The sequence below is a fragment of the Pteronotus mesoamericanus genome, unplaced genomic scaffold (genome assembly GCF_021234165.1).
Source record: "Pteronotus mesoamericanus isolate MK-2021 breed Mesoamerican mustached bat unplaced genomic scaffold, CSHL_Meso_final contig_116, whole genome shotgun sequence".
Classification (NCBI taxonomy): Eukaryota; Metazoa; Chordata; class Mammalia; order Chiroptera; family Mormoopidae; genus Pteronotus; species Pteronotus mesoamericanus.
In genome coordinates this window covers 596,343-617,034 of record NW_026555027.1, presented here as the reverse complement: position 1 = coordinate 617,034, position 20,692 = coordinate 596,343, and the positions used below count along the sequence as shown (strand labels likewise).

The 20,692-nt window shown below is 57.4% G+C and overlaps 1 protein-coding gene across 4 annotated transcripts in view; it reads left to right on the top strand.

The window, feature by feature from the left end:
* The first annotated feature begins 1,298 nt into the window (after nt 1–1,298).
* The window catches only part of GRIK1 (glutamate ionotropic receptor kainate type subunit 1), a 225,449-nt gene continuing 206,055 nt past the window's right edge, over nt 1,299–20,692 (top strand). For all 4 annotated transcript variants that reach the window (XM_054575889.1, XM_054575872.1, XM_054575880.1 and 1 more), the window contains exon 1: nt 1,299–1,416. In XM_054575889.1, coding sequence (XP_054431864.1) covers nt 1,299–1,416 — 118 coding nt within the window. The remainder of the gene's footprint in view (nt 1,417–20,692) is intronic.

Here is a 20,692-nt window from a genome sequence, read left to right as displayed (position 1 = left end):
ACGGAGCTGGCGGACCTCCAGCAGGGCGGCGCCCCCCTCCAACCCCGGCCCCCGCGAGGCTGGGTGGCACATTTCCCGCTGTGGAGTCTTCCGTGAGAAGTGCCTGTCTGGTCCAGCAGGCATATCGGTTGAATGAATGAATGATTGCGCCTTAGATTTATTTTACAATTGGTTCTTCTTCGAGGCTCAATATGTGTGGACATGATTTTTAGATCAAAGGACTCGATTTTGGGCATTTCTGCAAAAATCTTACTTAGGAAAAAAAAAATGTCTGAATGTCAATGCGGAACCAGCCAAGTTATATGGAACGTTCCTCACAAAGCTCAAAGGAAATTAAGCCAAAATGATCAAACGCTGATGATTTCCCCGGGGAAGTGTCCTTGTCCTCCTTCCGAGAAATCGTCTCGGAACCTGCATTGCCGAAATAGCCGTCTCCGCGTGGGGAACCTGGCAGCGAAACGGCCGGAAGGAGCGGGGCGAGGGCGCGGGGCTGCGCGTTTCCCGGGCGCTCTGCAGGCGCCGGTCTGGGGTCCGAGTGGACAGAAGCGCGCCGATGCCGGAACCGGGTTCCTCCGTCCCCTCCTGCTCTCCATCCGCCCGCAGTTAAACCAGAGGCTCGCCATTCCCGGAAACATGGGCGCCCAAGCAGGCCGCTCTCCTTCGAGCGGTGGGGCGCATCCTTAGTTGGCGGTGCCCACGACCCCCCAGCGGAGCGCAGGGACCGCACCGCGGAGCCCCGCCCCTCGCCGCTCGGCCGAGTTTCCGCGCGCAGCGCGAACTTGGGGGCGCGGGAGGCTGTGCGCGCGCGTGTGCGCGGCGGTGTCACCGCGGGGCCGGGCGGGCGGGACAGCGAGGGCCGGACCGGGCGGGGAGAAGCCGGAGCGCGGCCGCGATCCCCGCTCACCTGCAGGCAGGCGCCCTGCACCCACCCCGTCCCCAGCGCCCCTCTCCTCCCCGCCCTCCTCTGTCGCTGTCGCTCGCCCTCCACCCACCGCCGCTTCGCGTCGGATCGCAGAAGAACAGGGAAGACGGACCCGCACAGCGGCAGCAACTTTCCTCCTGGCTCCGGGCTCCGGGAGCGGAGAGCGGGGACCCGCGGTCGGTGCGCGGCGCGGCGATGGGCTAGCGCAGAGCCGGAGCCCCGGAGCCCGCCGCGTTCCCACGCGTCCCCACGCGCGTGCTCTCGGTCTGTCCGCGGGCAGCGCGCAGGGCGCAGACGCCGAGCCTCCCCGGAGCATGAGGCGCGACCCGGCCCGGGCCGGCTGCGTGTGGCGCGCGTGAATTGAGCCGCTCGGAAGATGAGGCGCCGCGCGGTCCTCGCCCAGCCCGGGCTCCGGACCGGAGACACCGGCCGCGCGCTCTTCTGTGTCCTCTGCTGCGTCCTCCCGCAGGCCGCCCCGCAAGTGCTCAGGATCGGTGAGTGAGCCCGGGGACGCTCCGGGCCGCCGGCTCGGGGACCGCGGCTGGGGGTGGGAGTCGGAGGCGATCCGCGCGCGCGCCGGGGGCTCGGGAAAGGGGCAGCCGCGTCCCCGCTTCCCTGCCGCGCACGGTTGGCGGGCTTTTCCATCTGGGCTCCCGCAGGGTCCTGGCCGCCCGGCGGGCTGCCCGCGGTAGCTGCGGGGTCGCGCGGCTGCAGCCTGGGGCGCGGAGATGCGCTCTCCCCTCCCGGGTATCCGGGGGGCCGCCGGCGCTCCGCACTCCCAGCCCTGGCCCACGGGCACCTGGGCTCCGGGTCCTCGCCCGCACGCCAGGTCTCTGGGAGCATTAGGGGACCGCGAGGGACAGGGGATCGCCTAGCACCTGCTGGCCGCCTGCCTCCAAGTTTTCACCCCTGAGTTGGGTCCCGCCACGGGGAGCCTCCAAGTCTGGCGGGTCCCACCGCAGGGCGCTGGCGGCGAGGGGCTCTGGCTGGGGGCCGAGGACCGGGAAGAGCGACAGGTCCGCGCCGCGGGCAGGCACCTGAGTCGCGCCGTCCTCCCCAGTCTGCCTGCCTGGCACGGGCGTGATTCGGTCCTCAGTGGAGGAGGCTTCCTGAGAGAGTCTGGACTTCCATCTCAGGGCCAAGGAAAGCGGCTCGGAGGCTGCAGCAGGGACCCAGAGCGGGGACGAAGCAAAGCCCAGGGCCGGGCGCTGGCGTGGGCACCGGGCGCCGCAGGGTCTGCTGCGCCGAGGCACCGAGAGGGCGCGGGGTGCCCTTGGGGTTGAGCCAGCTCTTTCCCTCCGCGAATGTCCTCCCTTCCGAGCAGAAGCCCACTGTGCTCCTCGCAGGCAGTCAGAGCCGCAGGTGACGCGGCGCCAGGGGTCTCCCCGCGGCTGCAGGCTCGCGTGGGGCGGCGCCCAGCCCACGCCCTTCCCGGGGCCTGAGGGATGTGCCGACCCGGCAGGGCACCGCCACTCTCGCCGGAGCGGCTGAAATTTCTCAATAGCCTCACGAGGTCGGGCGGTGACGAGCCAAGCTCTTTGCAGAGACCCAGGACCTAGTCCTTCCAACTGAACGTGCCCATTTTAAAAAAGGAAGTTTGCTACTTCGAAATGAGTTTTCTCTAGGCAGGTGGGCTCTAATTTTCCAGGAGAGATCCCGAATACTAACTTTAGTAAAGACATATTTTTCTAGACTATGGATAATGATAATGTGCATTTTGTAGATAATTTTGACTGAATATTAAAAGAGTCCCGAAGTGTTCCTTTTGCAAAAAAGAAACGTCACCCGTAACTAAAATTCCTCTCCCCATAGACGTGCTCTCGCCTGCGCATTCCTCCCTCCCCCCCCCCCCCCAGTTTTCACTGAACAGGGAAGAATAAATGGCCGCCACGTTACAGTGCCCGGCGCCCAGTGCTCAGCTGGCGCTTCGCTTACATCTCACACGTCTTAAAGGGGACCCATGTAGTCGCTGGGGAGGTGCCCGCCAACGGCCCACCTGCCTGCCAACCAGTCGAGGGAACCCTTCCCCCTGCGCCCCCCCCCAAGCTGAAGGGATGGGGGGGGCGGTTTAAGACGTGTCTGTTCGCACCTCTGAGTCTCTCTCCAGGCTCCGAGTGGTCCCCCTCATCCGTTTAGAAATAGTTTCCGAAGTGAAAACAACCCAACGTGATTCATGGACCTTACAACGTAGGCTGCAAGGTAACGAGGTTTCTGTTCTCCACATGAGACCCAGAGGCGGACAGTGGAGTCGCTGGCCCGGCCGTCCCTGTGCCGCCCGACGCCCGGCCCGGGCCCGCGTGGCCCCGGAGACACCGGCACCGCCCCAGCCCGCGGCCAGGGCCCCGCTTCCCTGCACACGTCGCGGCGAGCGGCTTGGGCCCAGCCGTCTCTTCTGTCAGCTCAGTCCCACAGGGAACGCGAGGTGTTAACTGAGTTGGGGAACCGTGTGTGTGAGCGTGTGAGCGTGAGCGCTGAGCGCGTGAGCGCGCGTCGTGAGCATCTGACCCTGTGCGTGAGCGTGTGAGCCTGTGCGAGCGTGAGTGTGTGCAGGGAAGGAAAGAGAAGAATTAAAACGCATCTGTATCGTCCCCCGCCTCTCCCTCCAACAAACGGCCACCCTCCGACCACCAGCCACCGGCCAAGGGGCTGCCCGCTCGCCCGCAGGCCCCCGGAGCCGGGGAAGTGCCCAGCGCTTGCGCGGAGCAGGCCCTCGAAGGGTTCATTCCTCGTCTGCTTTTCCTGCCCGAGGGTCTGCTTACACTCCGGCTACTGAGGAAAGTGGGCGAAGGCAGAAACGTAAGGCAAAGGGCACGCACCCTGAACGTGGGGAGGTCGCCGCGAGCGCGGCCCCCCGGGCCTCGCGCCACTGCAACTGTGGGCGAAGTCCGCAGTCGTGCAGTTTAGGGGCGCGCCGGGGGTCCGGGAGGTTGGAGGTGCACTGATGAGACGCCTGCCCTCCAGAGGGCCCCCGGCAGCCTGCGCGGAAGAGACACGGCCTCTCCCGGGGCTTTTGTGCGGGGTCCACCCAGGCCGTTCCCGCCTCTCCCCGTCGCCCCGTGTCTGTGACCAACCCGCTAACGCCACACGTGCGCCTGAGTCTTAAAGGCCACGGGTGCCCGCGCCACAGGGCCGTGCAGACTTCGCCGACAGAGCAGGGTCTCAGTGGCCCGCGCGAGCAGCGCCCCCACCCCCGTGGAGGGAAAGAAATTCCGCGTGCGTGTGCCGTTTCCGGGGCCGGCGCAGCGCATTTCCAGGGCTGACAATACCAGAAAAGCACATGCGCACAGTGCACGTCCGAGCCTGGTCTCACACGGACCTCGGGGGCCGGGGGGGCGGGGGGTTGGCGGGGGGCGGGGGGGGGGGCCAGGGCTCGGGCCCTGTTTGCTGTCAGACACCACAGGTCTGCGTCCGGCCGCCCGGACTCGGCAGCTGTGTGCCCAGGGAACCAGGCCTGTGTTTTGCGCCTGAAAAACGGGATTAAAACAGTTGCGCCCTGACAGCGTCCTCGGTGAGGGTGCGTGAAATAGAACAAGGTGTGGCCTTGTGCCGGATGGGAAGGCGTTGGTTGCGCGGGGCCACTCAGTCAGACTCTCGTGCAGTGCGTCCGCCCCGTTTTTGATCAGCCGTGTCCGTGGATGCGGGGGGCTGGCCGGATGTGTCGATCGGGGCCGTCTTGCGTAAGAGGCTTGGGCCTGCGTGGATTTTCATATCTGTGGGGGTTGCCGGAAGCGGCCCTTTGTGGTTCCTGAGGGACGACTGAGTTTTGGGGGCGTTGAAAGTTTTATGCAGATGTTCAAGTGCACGGTGGTTATTGCCCGTAAGCTCGCATTGTTCAAAAGTCGCCTGTAATTGTTCTGTTGTTACTGTTTTGTTTTTACTTTTTAACGATTACTGATATTTTCTTTCTGATCAGGGACTTAGTGGTTGATGTGGTGTATTTCCATAAGGTATTTAATATTTCCGAGCCCAAATCTCTTCACCCGCGAACTAGCCCGCGACGGTGTCTGCTTTCACTCGTCAAAGGGGAGGTCAGGCAAACTAATTTCTGTATTTGCAAGCAAACCACTGAACGCGTATAATATGTGACTATTATGTAAATACATACAGCACATAAAGAGAAACATTGTGGAAATTTATATCAATAGGGTGGAAAGTTAAGTGATGATGTAATTATCCAAATGCTTCTATTTCCGTAAGAGTGGCCCAAATGCCTTTCACTTCGGTGATTAAGTTGGCAGTAGCGCCGAATAGTGAACCCTAAGGACCCGCAAAGTTCCCAGTAATGTCTACGACATACCCGTTTATGTTGTTCGCTTGCGCGTACAGCACAACTCTAACCTTTAATCACCGAACCGTTGCATCCTGGCTGCTCGTCACTACACACACCTGCCACGCGCCACCGGCGAAGGACCGGCCCGGGCCCGGGTGATGGCCCGCCGGCCCCGGAGCCGCATCCGCTGCCTCACAACGCACGCCCGTGACCCCGGCACGCCTCCCCGGCCCTCCAGGCAGACAGCCTTTATTTTTTATTCCAAATATTATTCTTGGGGGCCTTCCAGGCCACCTTCAGCTGTTGGCCCCTTACAGCGCGGGCACCGTCGGAGAACAGGCCCCAGCCGCCGTGCGCGGGGGACAGGCAGGCAGGGTCTCCCACCGCGGCTGCGAAAGACCCGCCCGACCCGGGTGCCGCCGAGCGGCCGGAACGCCCGCCGGCCTGCGCAAACTGGGGAGGGGAGCCCGAGGGCGGGCCACGCCGCCACGTTGCTCCGAGCAGATGATGACTGTTTCATCCACGTCGTCCGCCTTTTCCTGACAGGCCCAGGGTTGGCCCGGCACAGCCCCCCGCCCGCTGTCGCTGCTTTCCCTGTGTGGCCGGCGGCCCACACTGTCCCCTGAGGAGCCCGTGACTCGGTGGCTTGGCTGAAGCCGGGGAAGCGGCCGCCCGCTGCTGGCCTGCGCGGGGTCTCCTCACACAGGGCGCGCTGGGCCGTGCGGCTCCCATGCGCTTCCCAGCCGCGTGCAAAGCTGGATGCGGCGTGAGAGCTGCGAGCTCTGCACCTGGCTGCTCGGGGACAGCGACGTAAGGTCAGGCCGCTGTGCCCGGCACTCGCACACACCCCAGGCAGGGAGCGGGCACGGCTGCTGTTCTGGGCGGGCTCCCCGAATTCCTCACGGGGTTAAGGAAGGCAGCGTGCTGGGAGGGGAAGCCCGTTTTCCGTGGTGTGCGCGTGGACAGGGAAGGGTGTGAGGGGCACTCCCGGGTGCGGCCGCGCGGGCCCCCTTTGCTCGCCCGCCCACTGGGCGCCTGCGTGGGGCCGACCGCAGGCTCTGCGACCGAGCTTCCCAAAGTGACTGTGACCAGAAGAAAGCGTGATGGGGGATGGCTGGTGCAGGGAAACCGAACTCTGCCTTCTCCTAGTGGGCTGCCCATGACATCGTGTGTGCGCACGCGTGGGGGGGGGGTGAGCTACACGGAAGAGGCGCAGGGACGGAGCGAGGCGTCCGGGGGGCAGCGAGGCCGGGGCAGGGCCGGGGCAGGGCCCTCCCTCGCTCTGGCTGCCGGGGGCGGGGGCGTGGCCGTTCTGTGCTTGAGAAAATGTATTTTTCTGGTGAAGTGAGTGCAGGTCAATGCTCTTCCTCAGAGACCCAGGAGGCCACTCTGACACGCAAAGGCTCTTCCTAATTCTGGGCAAAGAAACCGGGTTCTTTTGTCCCATCCAGGATCCCCCAAATTTTGATGATCAGAGGAATCTTACTTGCATCGCAGCCGTTAATGTCCCACTTTTAAGTCCTGCCCCGCGGGACGCACGGGAGGAAACCCCGGCCAGGAGAGCAGAGCGCCCCCCCCCGCGGCTGCTTCCAGGCCCCAGGCCCCGCGGCCCCCCACAGCCCACCTGCGCGGACGCGTCAAGAGTCGAGTTAAAGGTTCAGATAGTTCCATGTTCTCTACTAGGCAGGAACCACTTTTAAAAACACACAACCTATTCTGAAGCTATATCGTTTTTATTGGCTTAAAATGTGACATAGGACCATTTTCCTGATCATTTTTCCCACGAGGCTTACACTTTAACATTGTTTTTAAGGGAAAAACAGTATCTTTTTTCAGGAATATAATTTGTAGTAAGTTACCAGTCTATCTATATTTAAAAGTTAAACCTACTTATTTATTTTTAAGTGCATATCTGATTTTAATGATAAATATTCATAGAGAAATGGGGAAAGATTTAAATTAAAAGGAGTGTATAACAGCTTCATGAACTTCACAAGTTTCTCGTCTTGATTGACTAGCGATGAAGTTATCACACTGGATTGCACAAATCCACCGTTTTATTACATCAACGCTGTAACATTAATGATAATAAGTCGATTGGAAAAGTGGTTTATTCTAGAAGCGAAAAAAAAAAACAGTAAAGAGATAAAAATATTTGATTTTGCTATTATGTTATTTGTGAACTACTAAACCATTTAAATGTTTTAGAATAACTTTCCCAAGTCCCTTAGACAGTATTTCACTCTTTTTGTTCTCATTAAAGGTTAAAGGGTTTTTTGAGCATGTGATTTTGTGTAACGCCGTCAGCATGTAACACGTAGGAGGTTTAAGGTCAGGTACAAAGTGGGATTAAGACGCAAGGGCGTCGAGAGCACGAAGACTAAGCCTTGTGGGCCACGCGTCATCCGCAGAGAAACGTGGTAACTCGTGAGCACACTTCCTTAACTCTCCAAATTCTGGAACATACTGTTTCGCACACGGGCTGACTGAAGGCACTTGAACGCTCGCCCACCTTATGTCCTTGGACGACTGGCTGGTTCGCCGCCATCCTGACCCGGGGAAGCAGAACACACGAAGGAGAACAGCACAGGAGCCTGCGGACTCTCTTTCAACTTCTACTGAGCAGCGTTTCTGAGGAGCTCAGACGCGGGGACCGTGGCGCCGGAGTCGCGATGTCCGCACTCACTGAACAGAAGAAACTCAGCGGTTAACTGCCATTACTGTCATCAGCTGTCAATCTGGAGCCCAGCAGTTCATTACCATCTGCTGTTTTCCTTAACAAAGAAATAGTAAAATTCATTCTTTATTGCACTGAGCAAGTTCAAAATTAGAGACCATGCGAAAGCAAACCGTCCATTTTGTTTGATGGGTTGAACTCGGCCCCAGAGGGGTTGCTGTGCGCATTTATCCCCTGGTGCCGCCTGAGAGGCCCGGAGACCGAGGTGCTAGCGCAGCGGGCGTGAGCCTGGCACCGCGCATCCTGCGAGGTGGGGACAGTTTGGGGACCAAAGAAGGAAGCCTGAAGATGACCCCGGGGCAGCTCCTGGGGCCGGCAGAGTCAGCGCGTGCTCCAGAAACGTCGCCGAGGGAGCCCGCGAGGACACGCAGGCGCCCGCGCTCCCCAAGGCGAGGCTGGGATCGCTCGAGCACTGACCTTGTTCAAAGAGATTGTCGACCAAAGGACCACCCACGAGTCCACGCAGATACAGAGACGCGGTTGGACAGATCGGGAGATAATTGACTACATCAAAGCGGGGGAGAGGCAGAGACGGGGGGTGGGGCGGGCTCCCCCAGGCGACTCCTTCTGGCGGCGTTGCCCCCCCCGCCCCCCCACGACAGGGTGCACCCCTGTGGTTTTCCTTCTGAAAACCCCGATTGCCGCTCTCGTCGCGGGAAACCCGCCGCGCTGTCCCGGACCGGCCTGCACCCGCACGGGGCCAGCGCCCCCCCCCCCCGCGAAGGCCGTGAACGCAAGGCGAGCCCGCGGGCCCCTCTCAGCCACGAGGAGGCCGAGCGGCCGCGGGGAGCACGGGACACGCGTGGGATGGGATCCTGCAGCAGAAAGCAGACTTGAGGCAAAAACCAAGGCCTTGAAGGAAGATGGATATTACTTACTAACAGTGTAGAAATACGGGTTCATTAATTTTAACAAATGCCCCACACTCGTGCAAAGATGTGAATGGCACGCACACTAGAGGTGGCGTCTAGGAGAGCTCTCAGGGCGCCCGCCCTCCCTTATATCTATCCGACGCTCTTCTAAAGAACGGAGACATAAAGCCTCGCAAAGAAAACGCGCCCCACAGCAAGGTTCCTCCTGCGGGTGCCGTTCCCGCCCACTCGGCAGTGCCCGCAGATTTGTGACCAGTCACGTCAAGGGAGGTGGGAAAGCCCCCCTCGGTCCCGCGCGGGGAGCTACGTGAAGGGTTCCCTGGGAGCCTCGTTAAAATAAAGGCAACAGCACCTAAGTCAGGAAGAAATCATTAAAGAAATAAACTTTGTATAAAAGTTGCTATTGATAAGATGTGATAGGCGGGTGTCACCTCGAGAATCCTCTAATGACTTCGTAGAAAAGAGGTGTCAGCTGCTCCTCTCATTAGCATATAGGGTTTCAACTGTCATGTGCTTTCGGTACTTCATTAAAGATCATTTAACTTGAATATTGATTCAGGCGTTGTAACATGCCTGTCAGAGCCGCGAAGGGCTGATGTGTTTGAATGAACACCCGATACAGCAAACGATTTGCACAAGTTCCTTTTCTTAGCAAAATTGTCTAAATACGTCTTTTAAAAGTCAATACTTAATTCCCAGAGCCCGAAAGGGCTTTGTAATTCAAATGGGGGAACAGATAGTAAAAATCAGTGGGTTATTATTTCTTTTTTCTTTTTGTGAAGACTTGGTGATAACTTTTGAGGGTTTTCTTTCCTATTTTTTTAAATTTATAAATCGCGTTTATTCTATCGCAGTCGTCCTAGTTTGTCCCCCTTTGCCCCCCTCCACCCGCCCCGCCCCGCCCCCCGCTCCCACAGTCCATTCCCACTCCGTGGTCCGTGTCCGTGGGTCCTTCATACCCGTTCTCTGTCCAGTCCCTTCCCCTTCTCTCCACCACGGTCCGCCTTCCCCGTCCCCTCGGGTCACGCTCCGTCTGCTCCGTGTTTCCATGCCTGCGGTGTATTTTGTTCGTTATTTCCTCTTTTTTAAAAATGTTAAGCTTCCCAACTGTTGAGCCACAACTCTGGCCACCCACGCACAGAGGCTTCCTTCTGACGACCGCCCAGTCCCTGCCGGGCGAGCTGGGATTGCACTTCCGCCTCGAGACGGGAGAGGCGGCCGAGCCCCGTCTCAAGTCTAAAGGCGGTGTTTGCCTTTTGAATTCCGGGCAGCGTGTGTTTCCTTTGTTCTCAGGATGCATTTGAACCCCAAGGCTGTTTCTATACAGGCCCATTGAATTGGCAAGAGCGGTCGTAAACGATGGTGCAGCATCTTGATGCTCACAGCGGGGAGGAGGGGAGGGTGCTTAGGAAAAAACAGTGCAGCCTCGGGAGAGAAAGGCCTGTCAGTGTGATCCCCATGACGAGCCGATGCGTCAAACCAGAAAATAGCATATGAGTTCTCAGACTTTGCACCGGGAGTGCGCGCGCGTCGTCCTTGCGTACAGGCAAGAGCTAAGAGAGAGGGGATGTGGAAACAGAAGCCCATTTGTTAAGCTCAGTTGGTGGAATCGTGGGTGAAATTTGTCCTTCACGTTGATTCCCATCACTGTTCTTGGCCCAGTGTAAAAGCGGTTGGTTACAGTAGTCTTTCTGCAGCTTCTCGATTATTCCAGCCACCATTTCCCTGCAGCCCGGCCAAGGGAAAGCAACCTGAAATGAGAGTAGCCCCAGCTCTGGTGGCCCCGGCCCCGGCCCCGGCCCCGGCGCACACCTGCTGGAAAGCCCGTGTCCCTGTCCGCGGACGGGGGCTCCTGCAGTGCCGGCTCCGCCCCCGGGCACGGGTGTGAGCGCAGATGCTCAGCTCTGCGACCCAGCCTGAGCGTCCACAGCACCGCGCGTGGGGCACGGAGTCTGGTTCACCTCCCGATATTAAACCAATGGGCGCACGAGGCCCTATTTGCTCTGGGGCCACACGAAGGTCCCCATTTTCCATTTAAAATGTAAACCTGCAGGAGCCTCCTTCCCCTCCTCCCTACGGTGACAGCAACGTTAAACGAGAGGCCCTGCGGTGGCTCCCCACCTTTCTGGCACCTCATCCGGGGGTCGCGGCCGGGCCCCCAACGCCCCGTCTCCTCCCCAGCCTGCACGAGTGGCCCCGCAGCCTCTCGGGGGCTGTCCTGCCCCCATCTCAGCGGGTCTCTTGGCCCCCCCATTTTCAAAGTGCAAGAAGGGAAGATGGGGCGGATCCGCAGGGGGTGGCATGTTTCCCAAACCCCCAGGTTTGGGCGGGAAGCGCTGTTCTGATATTTAAAGCAACACTTTTAAATTAAAGTGAAGGCAACAGCCACAGAAGCAACAATAGAAACAAGTGTTTTAAATTTCAGTTTTCTGCTTTTGCAACAGAAGCCTACGTTATTAAGACTAGTCCCTCCCTTTCCTTCCCTCTCTCTCTCTGTAGTGTGTATGTATATTATAAATACAGTTATGACATGACACATCATAGATAATTGGTATATATTCTATGTAATGCATACATATATTATACGCCTTTACTATATACTATACACATTGCAGTATATACTACTACATATATTATAGACTATGTAATATACACATAATTATCTGTGAATACATGCACATATTAAAATGTCTATTGGTGTTTTCTTCTGGGTTTTATTTATTCTACCCCGGAAAGCACACAAAGCCATCATTGTATTTTGCAAAACTTCACGACATCCTGTCGGGGTGGGCGGTGCGGGGAGCGGGGGGAGAGGCCTGGGGCCTCGCATGCGTGTGAGCCCCACAGCGACCCCGGGCCGCGGGCCGCGGACGCCGCTCCGTGGCAGAGGCTGCTGTGCCACCCTCCGGGCTAATTAATGTGAAGGGTCGGAAAATCGTCAATATTAAACTATAAAATGAATGTCTTTGGGAGAATAGTATTTTAATAAAAAATAAAGCGAAATTCTCATGCGAAATTCTCATGCGCGCTTGTTCATGATTCGCTTCACACTTGCAGCTCACTCCCCAGGGATTATAACGAGACGACAGAGAGAAAAAGCTGCCCCAGAACCTGTTTAAATCGCTACAGAAAGCACATAAATGCAAGAATAAAAGGCACACATAATACACACACACACACACAGAACATCGCGTAAATAAATGAAACCGGCAGGGCCTTCGAAGGCCTCGCGCCTGCTTCCCCGGCTGACAGCCGGCGGCCCCGGGACGCGGCAGCTGCAACCGGCCAACAAAATGCCTGGAAGGCCCGGATCCCGAGGATCCCAGGACGGCGCGGCCTTTTCGCTCCGCACGCCCTCTGTGGGGAAGCTGGGGTGCAGGCGGGGTGGCCCCGGGGGCGGGCGAGGCCCAGCCCAGGTGGCGGCGGTGACGGGGGGGCCGAAACCGAGGGCGCTCCCACCCCAGGGAAAACCCCAGGGAGAGGACCGACCCCAAATATGTTAAAATGTACGTGTCTTTGTCTTCCCTGCACTTCAGAGGGCCCCGGTATTCGCAGCCCCTTTGTCTTAGGCGACCGAGTGCCTGAGACTGTTTCTAACTTAGAAGACGGTTAGGAACGGCGATGGCAGGCGAGGGAGCCGCCGCCCGCCGCGTGGGACCGCGACGTGTCCCGCTGGCACCGCCTCTGCTGAGCGACGGGGCGGGCCCCGGGGCCCAGGCAGGGAACCCGTGCGCAGACGGGCGGCGCGGAGCGGCGGCGCCTGGAGCCTGGCGCTGGCTCTGGGACGACGTTGCGAAGCTCAGAAGGGGCGGCCCACACCGCCGGCTCGTCTCTCCTCCCCCAGGCGCAGGACCGGGAGGGGCAGGGAGGGAACAGCGACGTGACGCTCGTCCAACACAAACCAGCAGGCGAGTTGCTGTCCGGTGCCCGAGGCCGGTGCTGCCTTTCGCTTCCTAGGAAGTGACCCTTCCGGTTGACTCCTGGGCTGAGGGGGACGCTTGAACGTGCCTTCTCCCTTCGGAGGACACGGTTTGCTGTTTCCACCCCCTTTCCCCCATCTCTTTATTCATTCTCGTATGTATCGTTCGTGCTGTTGTGAGAAACACTCCGAAGGCTCACATAATCGCAAGCCCCCCCGCCCCGAGTGGACTTTACTTAGAAAAAAACTGTGCATTTGCTCTCACGTGTTTAAACTCGGGGTGCCGTCCAAGGCCTCTCCCTCTGTGCCACGCACCTACCGAGACTTTTCTCCACGGCTCCAAACAGGTTTTGAACGTGTCGATTTTGAGGTCTTTTAGTGTTTCTGCCACTGTAGAAGAGGTTTTTGGTTTCACCTCCTCTACATCGGCAAAACATTTCCCTTTGGGGGCTTTTTTCATCCAGGGAAACAAGAAAACAATTGCCCGGGGTGAGATGGGGAACAGGGGGAGGGTGGGGCCCGGGGGCCCGCCGGGTTTGGTCAGAAAGGGCTGAGCGCGGCGCGGCGGGCGGGTGCGCTCCTCAGTCACCCGTCATGAAATGGGCGGATGGGGCGAGAGCGTCTTAAAAAAAAATTCACCGCAGCCGAGCGCAGCCTCTCCCAACCACACCAGCGGGTGCGCTGACACGGACGGGTTCCTAGAGCACTCGCGCAGCCGGGGAGGCCAGCACGACAGGGGGCCCGCCCTCCAGAGGGTAACTCCGTTTTGGGGTCCTCTGTCGTACATGCACAGTAGCCTGATACAAAGGGGCTGCTGACAGAGACACAGGTGAGAGGAGCGAACGCCCAGGTGATGCCGGGGAAAGACGTCACGAGCGGGTTCGCCTGAGCCTCCCAGCGGCGGAGGGAGGGACGGGGGGAGCAGCAGGGACCCCCGAGCTCAGAGAGCCCGACTGCTTGGACCAGTCCGAGGACTGTTAGGTTAAAAATCACGGAAGGAAATTCATCCTTGGGTCTCGATCGAGGGCGATTACGCGATGCGGTAGGCAAAACCCCTACAGGAAATAAGGAGCACGTTCGGTGTGTTCGTCCCTTCTAAAGTGCTCAAAATAACTCCGAGGGGACCCCCACCAATGAAAACCACCTGGAAAGCGTCCTGATCCAGTGCGGCCGACGCGTCGGTTTGACGGGCGGTAAGACGGGCGCTGTCCAGGGGGTCAGAGGGGCCCCGTCGCGTCGCTGCCGCCCCTCACGGCGGCCCTGGAGCGGGCGCGGCGCTGGAAGGCTGGCTGCCCACCAGGGGGGCGCCGGCGGGCCTGGGACGCGCGCCCCGCGCATGTCGGTTAAAGGCGGATCCCAGGCCACGGGGCGCGGACCGGGGCTGCGCGCGAGGGCCGCCTGCGACGCTGAGGGGCCTTTCGAAGCGCCTCCCGAGCAGAGCGGCGCCTCGCCCCGGGGCGGGGGGGGGGGGGGGGGGGGCGGTGGCCCTCGCGGCAGGACCGCGGTCCCGCGCAGAAAGCCCCTCTGGGTGCATCGCAGTGAAGGTGCTGGCGGGCGACCCGCCCTTGGCGACCGCCGAGGACCAGCCTGCAGCCGCCGTCAAGTACTGACCAGAGCAACTAAAAGGAAAATGTAAGAGGAAAAGGGGGAAAAAAGGCTCTTCAAAACATCGAACTTAAATAGCTGTCTTTCGGTGAATTCTGAGCTAAAGAGGCCGGGACCCCGCACGCCCTGACCCTGCCGGTCGTCCACACGCTTCTCAAGCCTGGGCCTTCTGGTCACCACGGTCACCATGTTGAAGACCACACAGCAGCCGCTTTGTAGGACATTCCTATATTCAGGTGTGATAAACCCTTGGAGTCTATGCTCACGGGTCGGCGGTGGTGACCGCATGCCTGGCTTTGCCAGTCCCGAGCTCTGGGGACCTGGGCCAGTCGATCCCTCTGTGGATTGGGCTTTTCTCCTGTATCAATTAGCAGTAATGGCCCCGGCTGGCGCGGCTCAGTGGCTTGAGTGCCAGCCTACAAACCAAGGGGTCTCCGGTTTGATTCCCAGCCAGGGCACAGGCCTGGGTTGCAGGCCAGGTCCCCAGCGGGGGGTGCGCGAGAGGCAACCACACATGGATGTTTCTCTCTCTCCCTCCCTCCCCCTCTCCAAAAGTAAGTAAACAAAATCCTTAAAAACATAGCAGTGACGATCGTGGTAACCACCCCGCATGGGTATTGGAAGGTTCCGTGAGTCAGGGTGGACCGAGCGCTTGGAGCAACGCTTGGCACACACAGTCCGCTCTGCGCCCACTGCTGGTGTCATCGTGATTGACGCGGGGCGTTCACCTGATGTGGCCCCCACTGATACTCGAAAGGACGTCACAGCCATGCACGTCTGGGGTATGAGGAGTCCAGGGCTCTCCCGATAAAGTCCATGTCCAACAAAGAAACTGCTCCTATAAAAGGGAAATTAGCGGGCTTCCTTGTTCACGCTTTTCCCGGGCAGGAGGAAAGGGGTGTCCTACATCGGATTCTGGTCACCCACTGTCAGGGGACACAGACGCAAAAATCACCACCCTCGGTAAAAAGCTTCCCCTGAAAACGGGTGTAAGATGTGACACGATCCGTCTCATAATAGTTGCAAAGAGCCTACCCTATGCCAGGTGTTCACACACCCAGGTAAAAAGGGTCAATTCCCAGCGCACTGAGCACGTTGCAGCATTAGGTCTCTGCCGTAGCTGTTCCGACGCCAACGTCCTTGGATCCCGGTTCGGTGAGCCTCCTGGGCGCGCAGTGGGGGCGGCCGGCCGAGGAGCTCCCTCCGGGAGGGAGCCCACCAGCCACCCCGGTCTGCCCTCCTGAGACACCCCGATGTGGCAGAAGCCCCGTTAGGGTCGTTTGCACTTGGGGAGACTGATTCTTGTCTTCGTAGAGGAAGTGAGTCTAGGTAGAGAGGGCGCCCACACATCCGGGCAAATCCAGTGGGAGAGCCCACGTCCGCCACGTGTCATGGAGGTTTGTCGTGATTCTCAGGGATCCCCCTCCGGAGCTTCCTAAGCCGTGGATTGAAAGCGTCACCCTCTATTGAAAAGGGGCCCCCTGGGGCGGATGCGGACAGGCGTTCAGCCCCTACTTTCCTTCATTATTTCCTCCAAGTGCCTGGAAGTTAAATGTGGGTTTGGGGTGACTCATCCCTGAGTCTTCGGAGGGATAAAATTCGGAGCGTAGGTCTGTGATCCACAGTTATTTCGATAAACGTATTTGAAAGACGGCTCCGCATCGCCCTTTCCCTAGCGCTGGAGGTCTCCACGCTTCTCTGCGGCCCCCTTAGCGGGAAAAACACACCCCCCGGAGTTTCCGCAGCCCTGTGCCAGCTGCCCAGGACGTTTGGGCCCAGAGAACTGGACCACCTCTCAGTGTAACCAAGTCACTGCTAGTTTATTTTTTCTAACTCTTTTAGCTTTGGTTGGATTTCAGCAAACTAAATGGAAGCTGTTTTCATTGGACTGTGTTGACTTGGGTAACTACAAAAGTATGTAAGTGCATGAGCCGTTTCCCTCACTTGCAGCCCTATTTTAGTCACAGAATCAAATATGAATGACTATTGATCTGTCAGAAAATTTACCTGTTTCTGTTGCAATAACCATTATAAAACCTAACAGAAAAGCCAATAATTTGATTAAATATTTTATAAAGTCATAAAGAAAAAATGAGATCTGCAGCCAATAAAATTATTTGTTAACATCTTGAAGGCTTTAAATATCTTTGCAACACTTAAAGATTGCGACTAAATGTTATATTTGCTATTCTAAGAAAGTTTGATTCAAAAAATCGGTAGCTTAGTATGTTACAGTAGAAACAAATCTTTGTTAAAGCTGGATTGTTTGTTAAAAAATCATTTCTTCAAAAATGGGTCCACAAGGTGAAGCAAACTCAGACATGGGTTTTTAAAAAATGAAATTCAATTTTATGTTAAAAACTAAGACTTTTAAAAGTATCTTTATGAAGATTTTTCTGTACCTAAAATCGAAAGTTTATGTAATTTATACATCTGGGGAAAATAATTAATCCACCAATGGTATTATTGGGAGGAAAATATTGCAAAGCTTCTGCCACGTGGGTGAATAATTCATGCGCAGAGGCCACCTCCGCCGCAGTCGGATGAAATGAAGAGCCAGCGGGCAGGCCTCGGCCGTCGCTCCAGGTGCCGGAGGAACTGGGGCGCTAGACAGAGCGAATTGTAATTGTCCTTTATTAGATGAGCGGGCGACTCATACCAGTCACTTGGTAACTTGAAACGCCCTGGAAACATGTAAATTTTATATTATAAATAATCACACGGCATGAACATCATAAAATACAGCTGCCTGGTAGGCACTTGGCTCCGTGTGGCGACAGGGTTGCACCAAGGCGTTGGGAAGCTTATCCCGAAGGACGTCCGTCGGTCTCCCGCCTGCCTTTGGGGGAGGCGGAGGCAGAGTTCGCCTTCCGCCCCGCAGGGCGCAGGGGGGCCGAGCCCGGGGGGGGCCCGGCAGGACCGGCCCACGGCCCAGGCTCCGGACGCCGGGTGGGAGGCAAGAAACCGCGGCCCACGGAGGGGGGGAGGGGAGGAGCAAGCGCCCGAACAGCCACAGGGGACGGTGGAAAGGCAGGTTGGCATCTAGGACGTGTAGTTATTTGAGAATTAGGGAAATAGTAACAGTGATTATTTTTGTTATGTTTTTATTTTAATCAAATTATAAATGAGTAAAATCTGCATGAACCCATGAAACAGAAACAGCTTCGCTTCCCCTTTTTTTGGTGGGAGGGGCTTTGTAAACTTGGTTGACAGACGGTGACGCTGTCTGAATGGACGGAAACCCTGGGAGCGGAGTCCGCGCTGCGGCCGGGCCGGGCAAGGGGAGGTTCGGCATCGCGGGAGGGGTGTTCTCAGGCGACTGGAAGTCAGTCTTCACCAAAACAATAGTGAAACCTAAATGTAATGGTGCATCTATTTAGTTATGTTTTACTGGTTTCAACACAGACTTAAGAAAGAACGTGAAAATGACTGCTATTGTACGTTAAACTGCTGTTCCCTCTTGGGCCGCCCCCCTGGAATCAGCCGCAGGCCTGGGCGGGGGGACCCTCAGCGCGTGGGGCGCGCCCAGCGGGGCGAGCGCTCATTTCCACGCGCACACAATCTGCCTGACTGTCTACTTCTATACACAGTGAATCCTAAAAATTTATAACTAATTGATTTAAAACGCATTAGCTTAATTTAAATTCTCAACTGTTTCTAATTTTAATATAATTTAAATATATATATATTCAGAGCTACCAAAAGTAATTATAAAATGCATTGAAAGGGTCTGCCTTGCATAATGCCTTACAGCACATCAGTTACACCCACAAAATGATAAGCGTCTAATCACCGTGGAATGAGCTGAATGCCGTCGTATAATCTAGAAGGCAGATTCTATTATAAACTCTAGAAATGTCACTTGGTAACTTGGTAGTTTTAAAGATTCGTGAGTTTTAAAGATTCACACAATTAACCAAAAAAATACAAAACAGCAGGTAAGAGCAATGAAACTTTTACAGAACCCTGAATTTATTTTTGATTCTCATTCCTTCACCGATGTGAATTATATCCAACCACTTTTTTATGTAAAAGTAGTCAAAAATCTCAGAAATTGCCAAATTTCAATGATGCAAACTTGTAGCAAATAGACTGTTAGAACACGTGCACTGTGTGCTTTGCAGAAGTTCAACGTAACATTTATTTGTTTTGCTTTGGTCTTATTTCGTTTTCAGTCGTATTTCTTCTCTGCAGGAGAAGCCAAGGATTTTCACATCTGTACTAAGTACTTATTAGGGGTGCACCGACCCTCACTCTTTGCCAGGTTCAGCTGCAGTGGGCGCCGCGGCCACGCCCCCTTCCCGCGGCCCGCAGCCCGTGGAGACGCCGTCAGCGCGGGGTTACTCGGGGGGGCCTGGGGGGCAGACAGACCGTGCCCTGGACTGTCTACGGATGGAAGCCCATCAGACCTGACACCCCGGGGTACATTAATCTGTAAAGGATGATTTCCTCTGAGTACCATTTTAACCCCTTTGGCCTTTTGTTTTCCCTCTTAAATCATCTTTGTCTTTGTTACTGACAACCATTTTTAAGCCTCCTAAGTCTGTAACCTAGAGCCTCGGTGACGAGACATACAATTTAAAACCACAATGAAATAAAGGTAAATAAGGGATTGAATATAACTTAACACAAAAAATAACAACTGGTAAAACATCTAAAAAATATAATTACATACTGTTCAGAATGGAAAACAAAAGAACTTCAGAAAAATTAAGTTATATAATTGAAACACTAAGTTACACTGACTGTACGTTTAAAATAACGTGTGTGGTTGTTTCTGCACATTTCATCGGATGCGGACACGTCTCGGCATAAAACAGACAGGTTTCCCGGCCGCTCCCCGTGCCCACCTGAGGGGCTGACGTGTGCGCGCAGCAGAGCGGGGTGGGCGGGCTCCCTTGCACCTTTCCCGCGACGCCCCTATTGTTGAGGAGGCATCATCTGCTTTATTTCCTATTGAGTATATTTTTTAGTTGAGATTCCTATTAATTGCTTTATTTCTTTAAGAATTTGATTTTTCGAAGATCTCAGAAAAATATATAACCATACATGCTGCCACTCAAGAAATGACACATTTCTTGCTGTCAGTTTTGAGAGGCCCCGAGCCCGCTGGCCGTCTGTCCCGCTGCAGACCCACGGTGTGCGGGCCTCCTCCTCCCCCACGAGCCTGGGGGAGGGTGTGATTCGACTTAAACTGCCTTTTATCCCCGCGAAGGGAAACGCCGGTGTGTGAAATGCTTCCAGGTCTGCGCTTTGTGCTGACGAAGTGAGGCGGGAGCCCCGGTTCTCCCCGCTCGGGAAGCCCATCGCTGGCCCTGAACGGCCGGCCCGCGGGCACCGACCTGGGTGCAGAATGAGCTGGTGTGAGGCAGGGCCCCGCCCCTGCCCCTGCCCCGCGGTCGTCCCGGGTCCCCGGGCCACAGCACGGCCTGCTCCACGGTCAAGTCTGTGCCGGACGGCGTTCAGCTGGGATCAGGAGGTGGCGCTTGGCTGCCGGTTCTGCACACGCCTCCCTCGCCCGCCCTCTGCTGAAGCTGCTCCAATGCGGGCGGGGGAGAGAGCGGGGGTTCGCGCGGGTGAGTGAGGGAGGGTCCGCGGTGCGGCCTGCCTCCGGCCGGGCCGGGGCGTGTCCCGCCAGCCCCTGGTGTCCCCACAGCCCTCAGGGTGCCCCCAGGTGCCCAGGGCGCGGGGCGGAGCAGGAATGCCTGCCCAGTCTGTGGGCGCGTGTCCCTGTGCCGGGGCGGGACCCAGGCGTGTCCCTGGACACGACAGAGGCAGCGCCTCCGCGCAGGCCGACCTCGGTCCGGCCTCGGCTCCTCTGAGCGAGTCTGCCCGAGCCGTTTCCTGTACTTCAGACGGGGCGCGTCTCGCGTCCCTGAACATTCCCTTCCCTCGTGCCTCAGTGTGACACGTCTGTAATCAGCCTCTCCCGGGGGCCCCCAAATTCTGTCCTCAGAGATTAAAAACTGGTCCGGTTGTCCCCGCTTAGGGGATTGCATGTAAATATGTCAACTTGGTAGAAGCAAAGTGGACGGAACAAAAACTGCCCCCTGCTCTGCCAGGTACTACAACCCCTTGGGCGGCCGCCGCTCGAGGCCCCGCATCAGGGCGGCCACCGGGATAAAAAGACGTGCGGAGAACGCAGAGACGGCGGGAGGAGGGAGCCGGCCGCGTCAGCCTGGCCGCCGCACCGGGCAGGGGAGGGGGAGCCGCGCCGCACACAGGGCCCTGGGACAGCCCGGCCTCTGCGGGGCTGCGGCCGGAGGGGAAGCCGAGCTTCAGCAGCTCGGCCGAAGCCCAAACCGGCCACAGCCCTGGCTCCCCCCGCAAGGCCTCACGTGTTCGGGTGCCACGGGTTAGCCCTTCA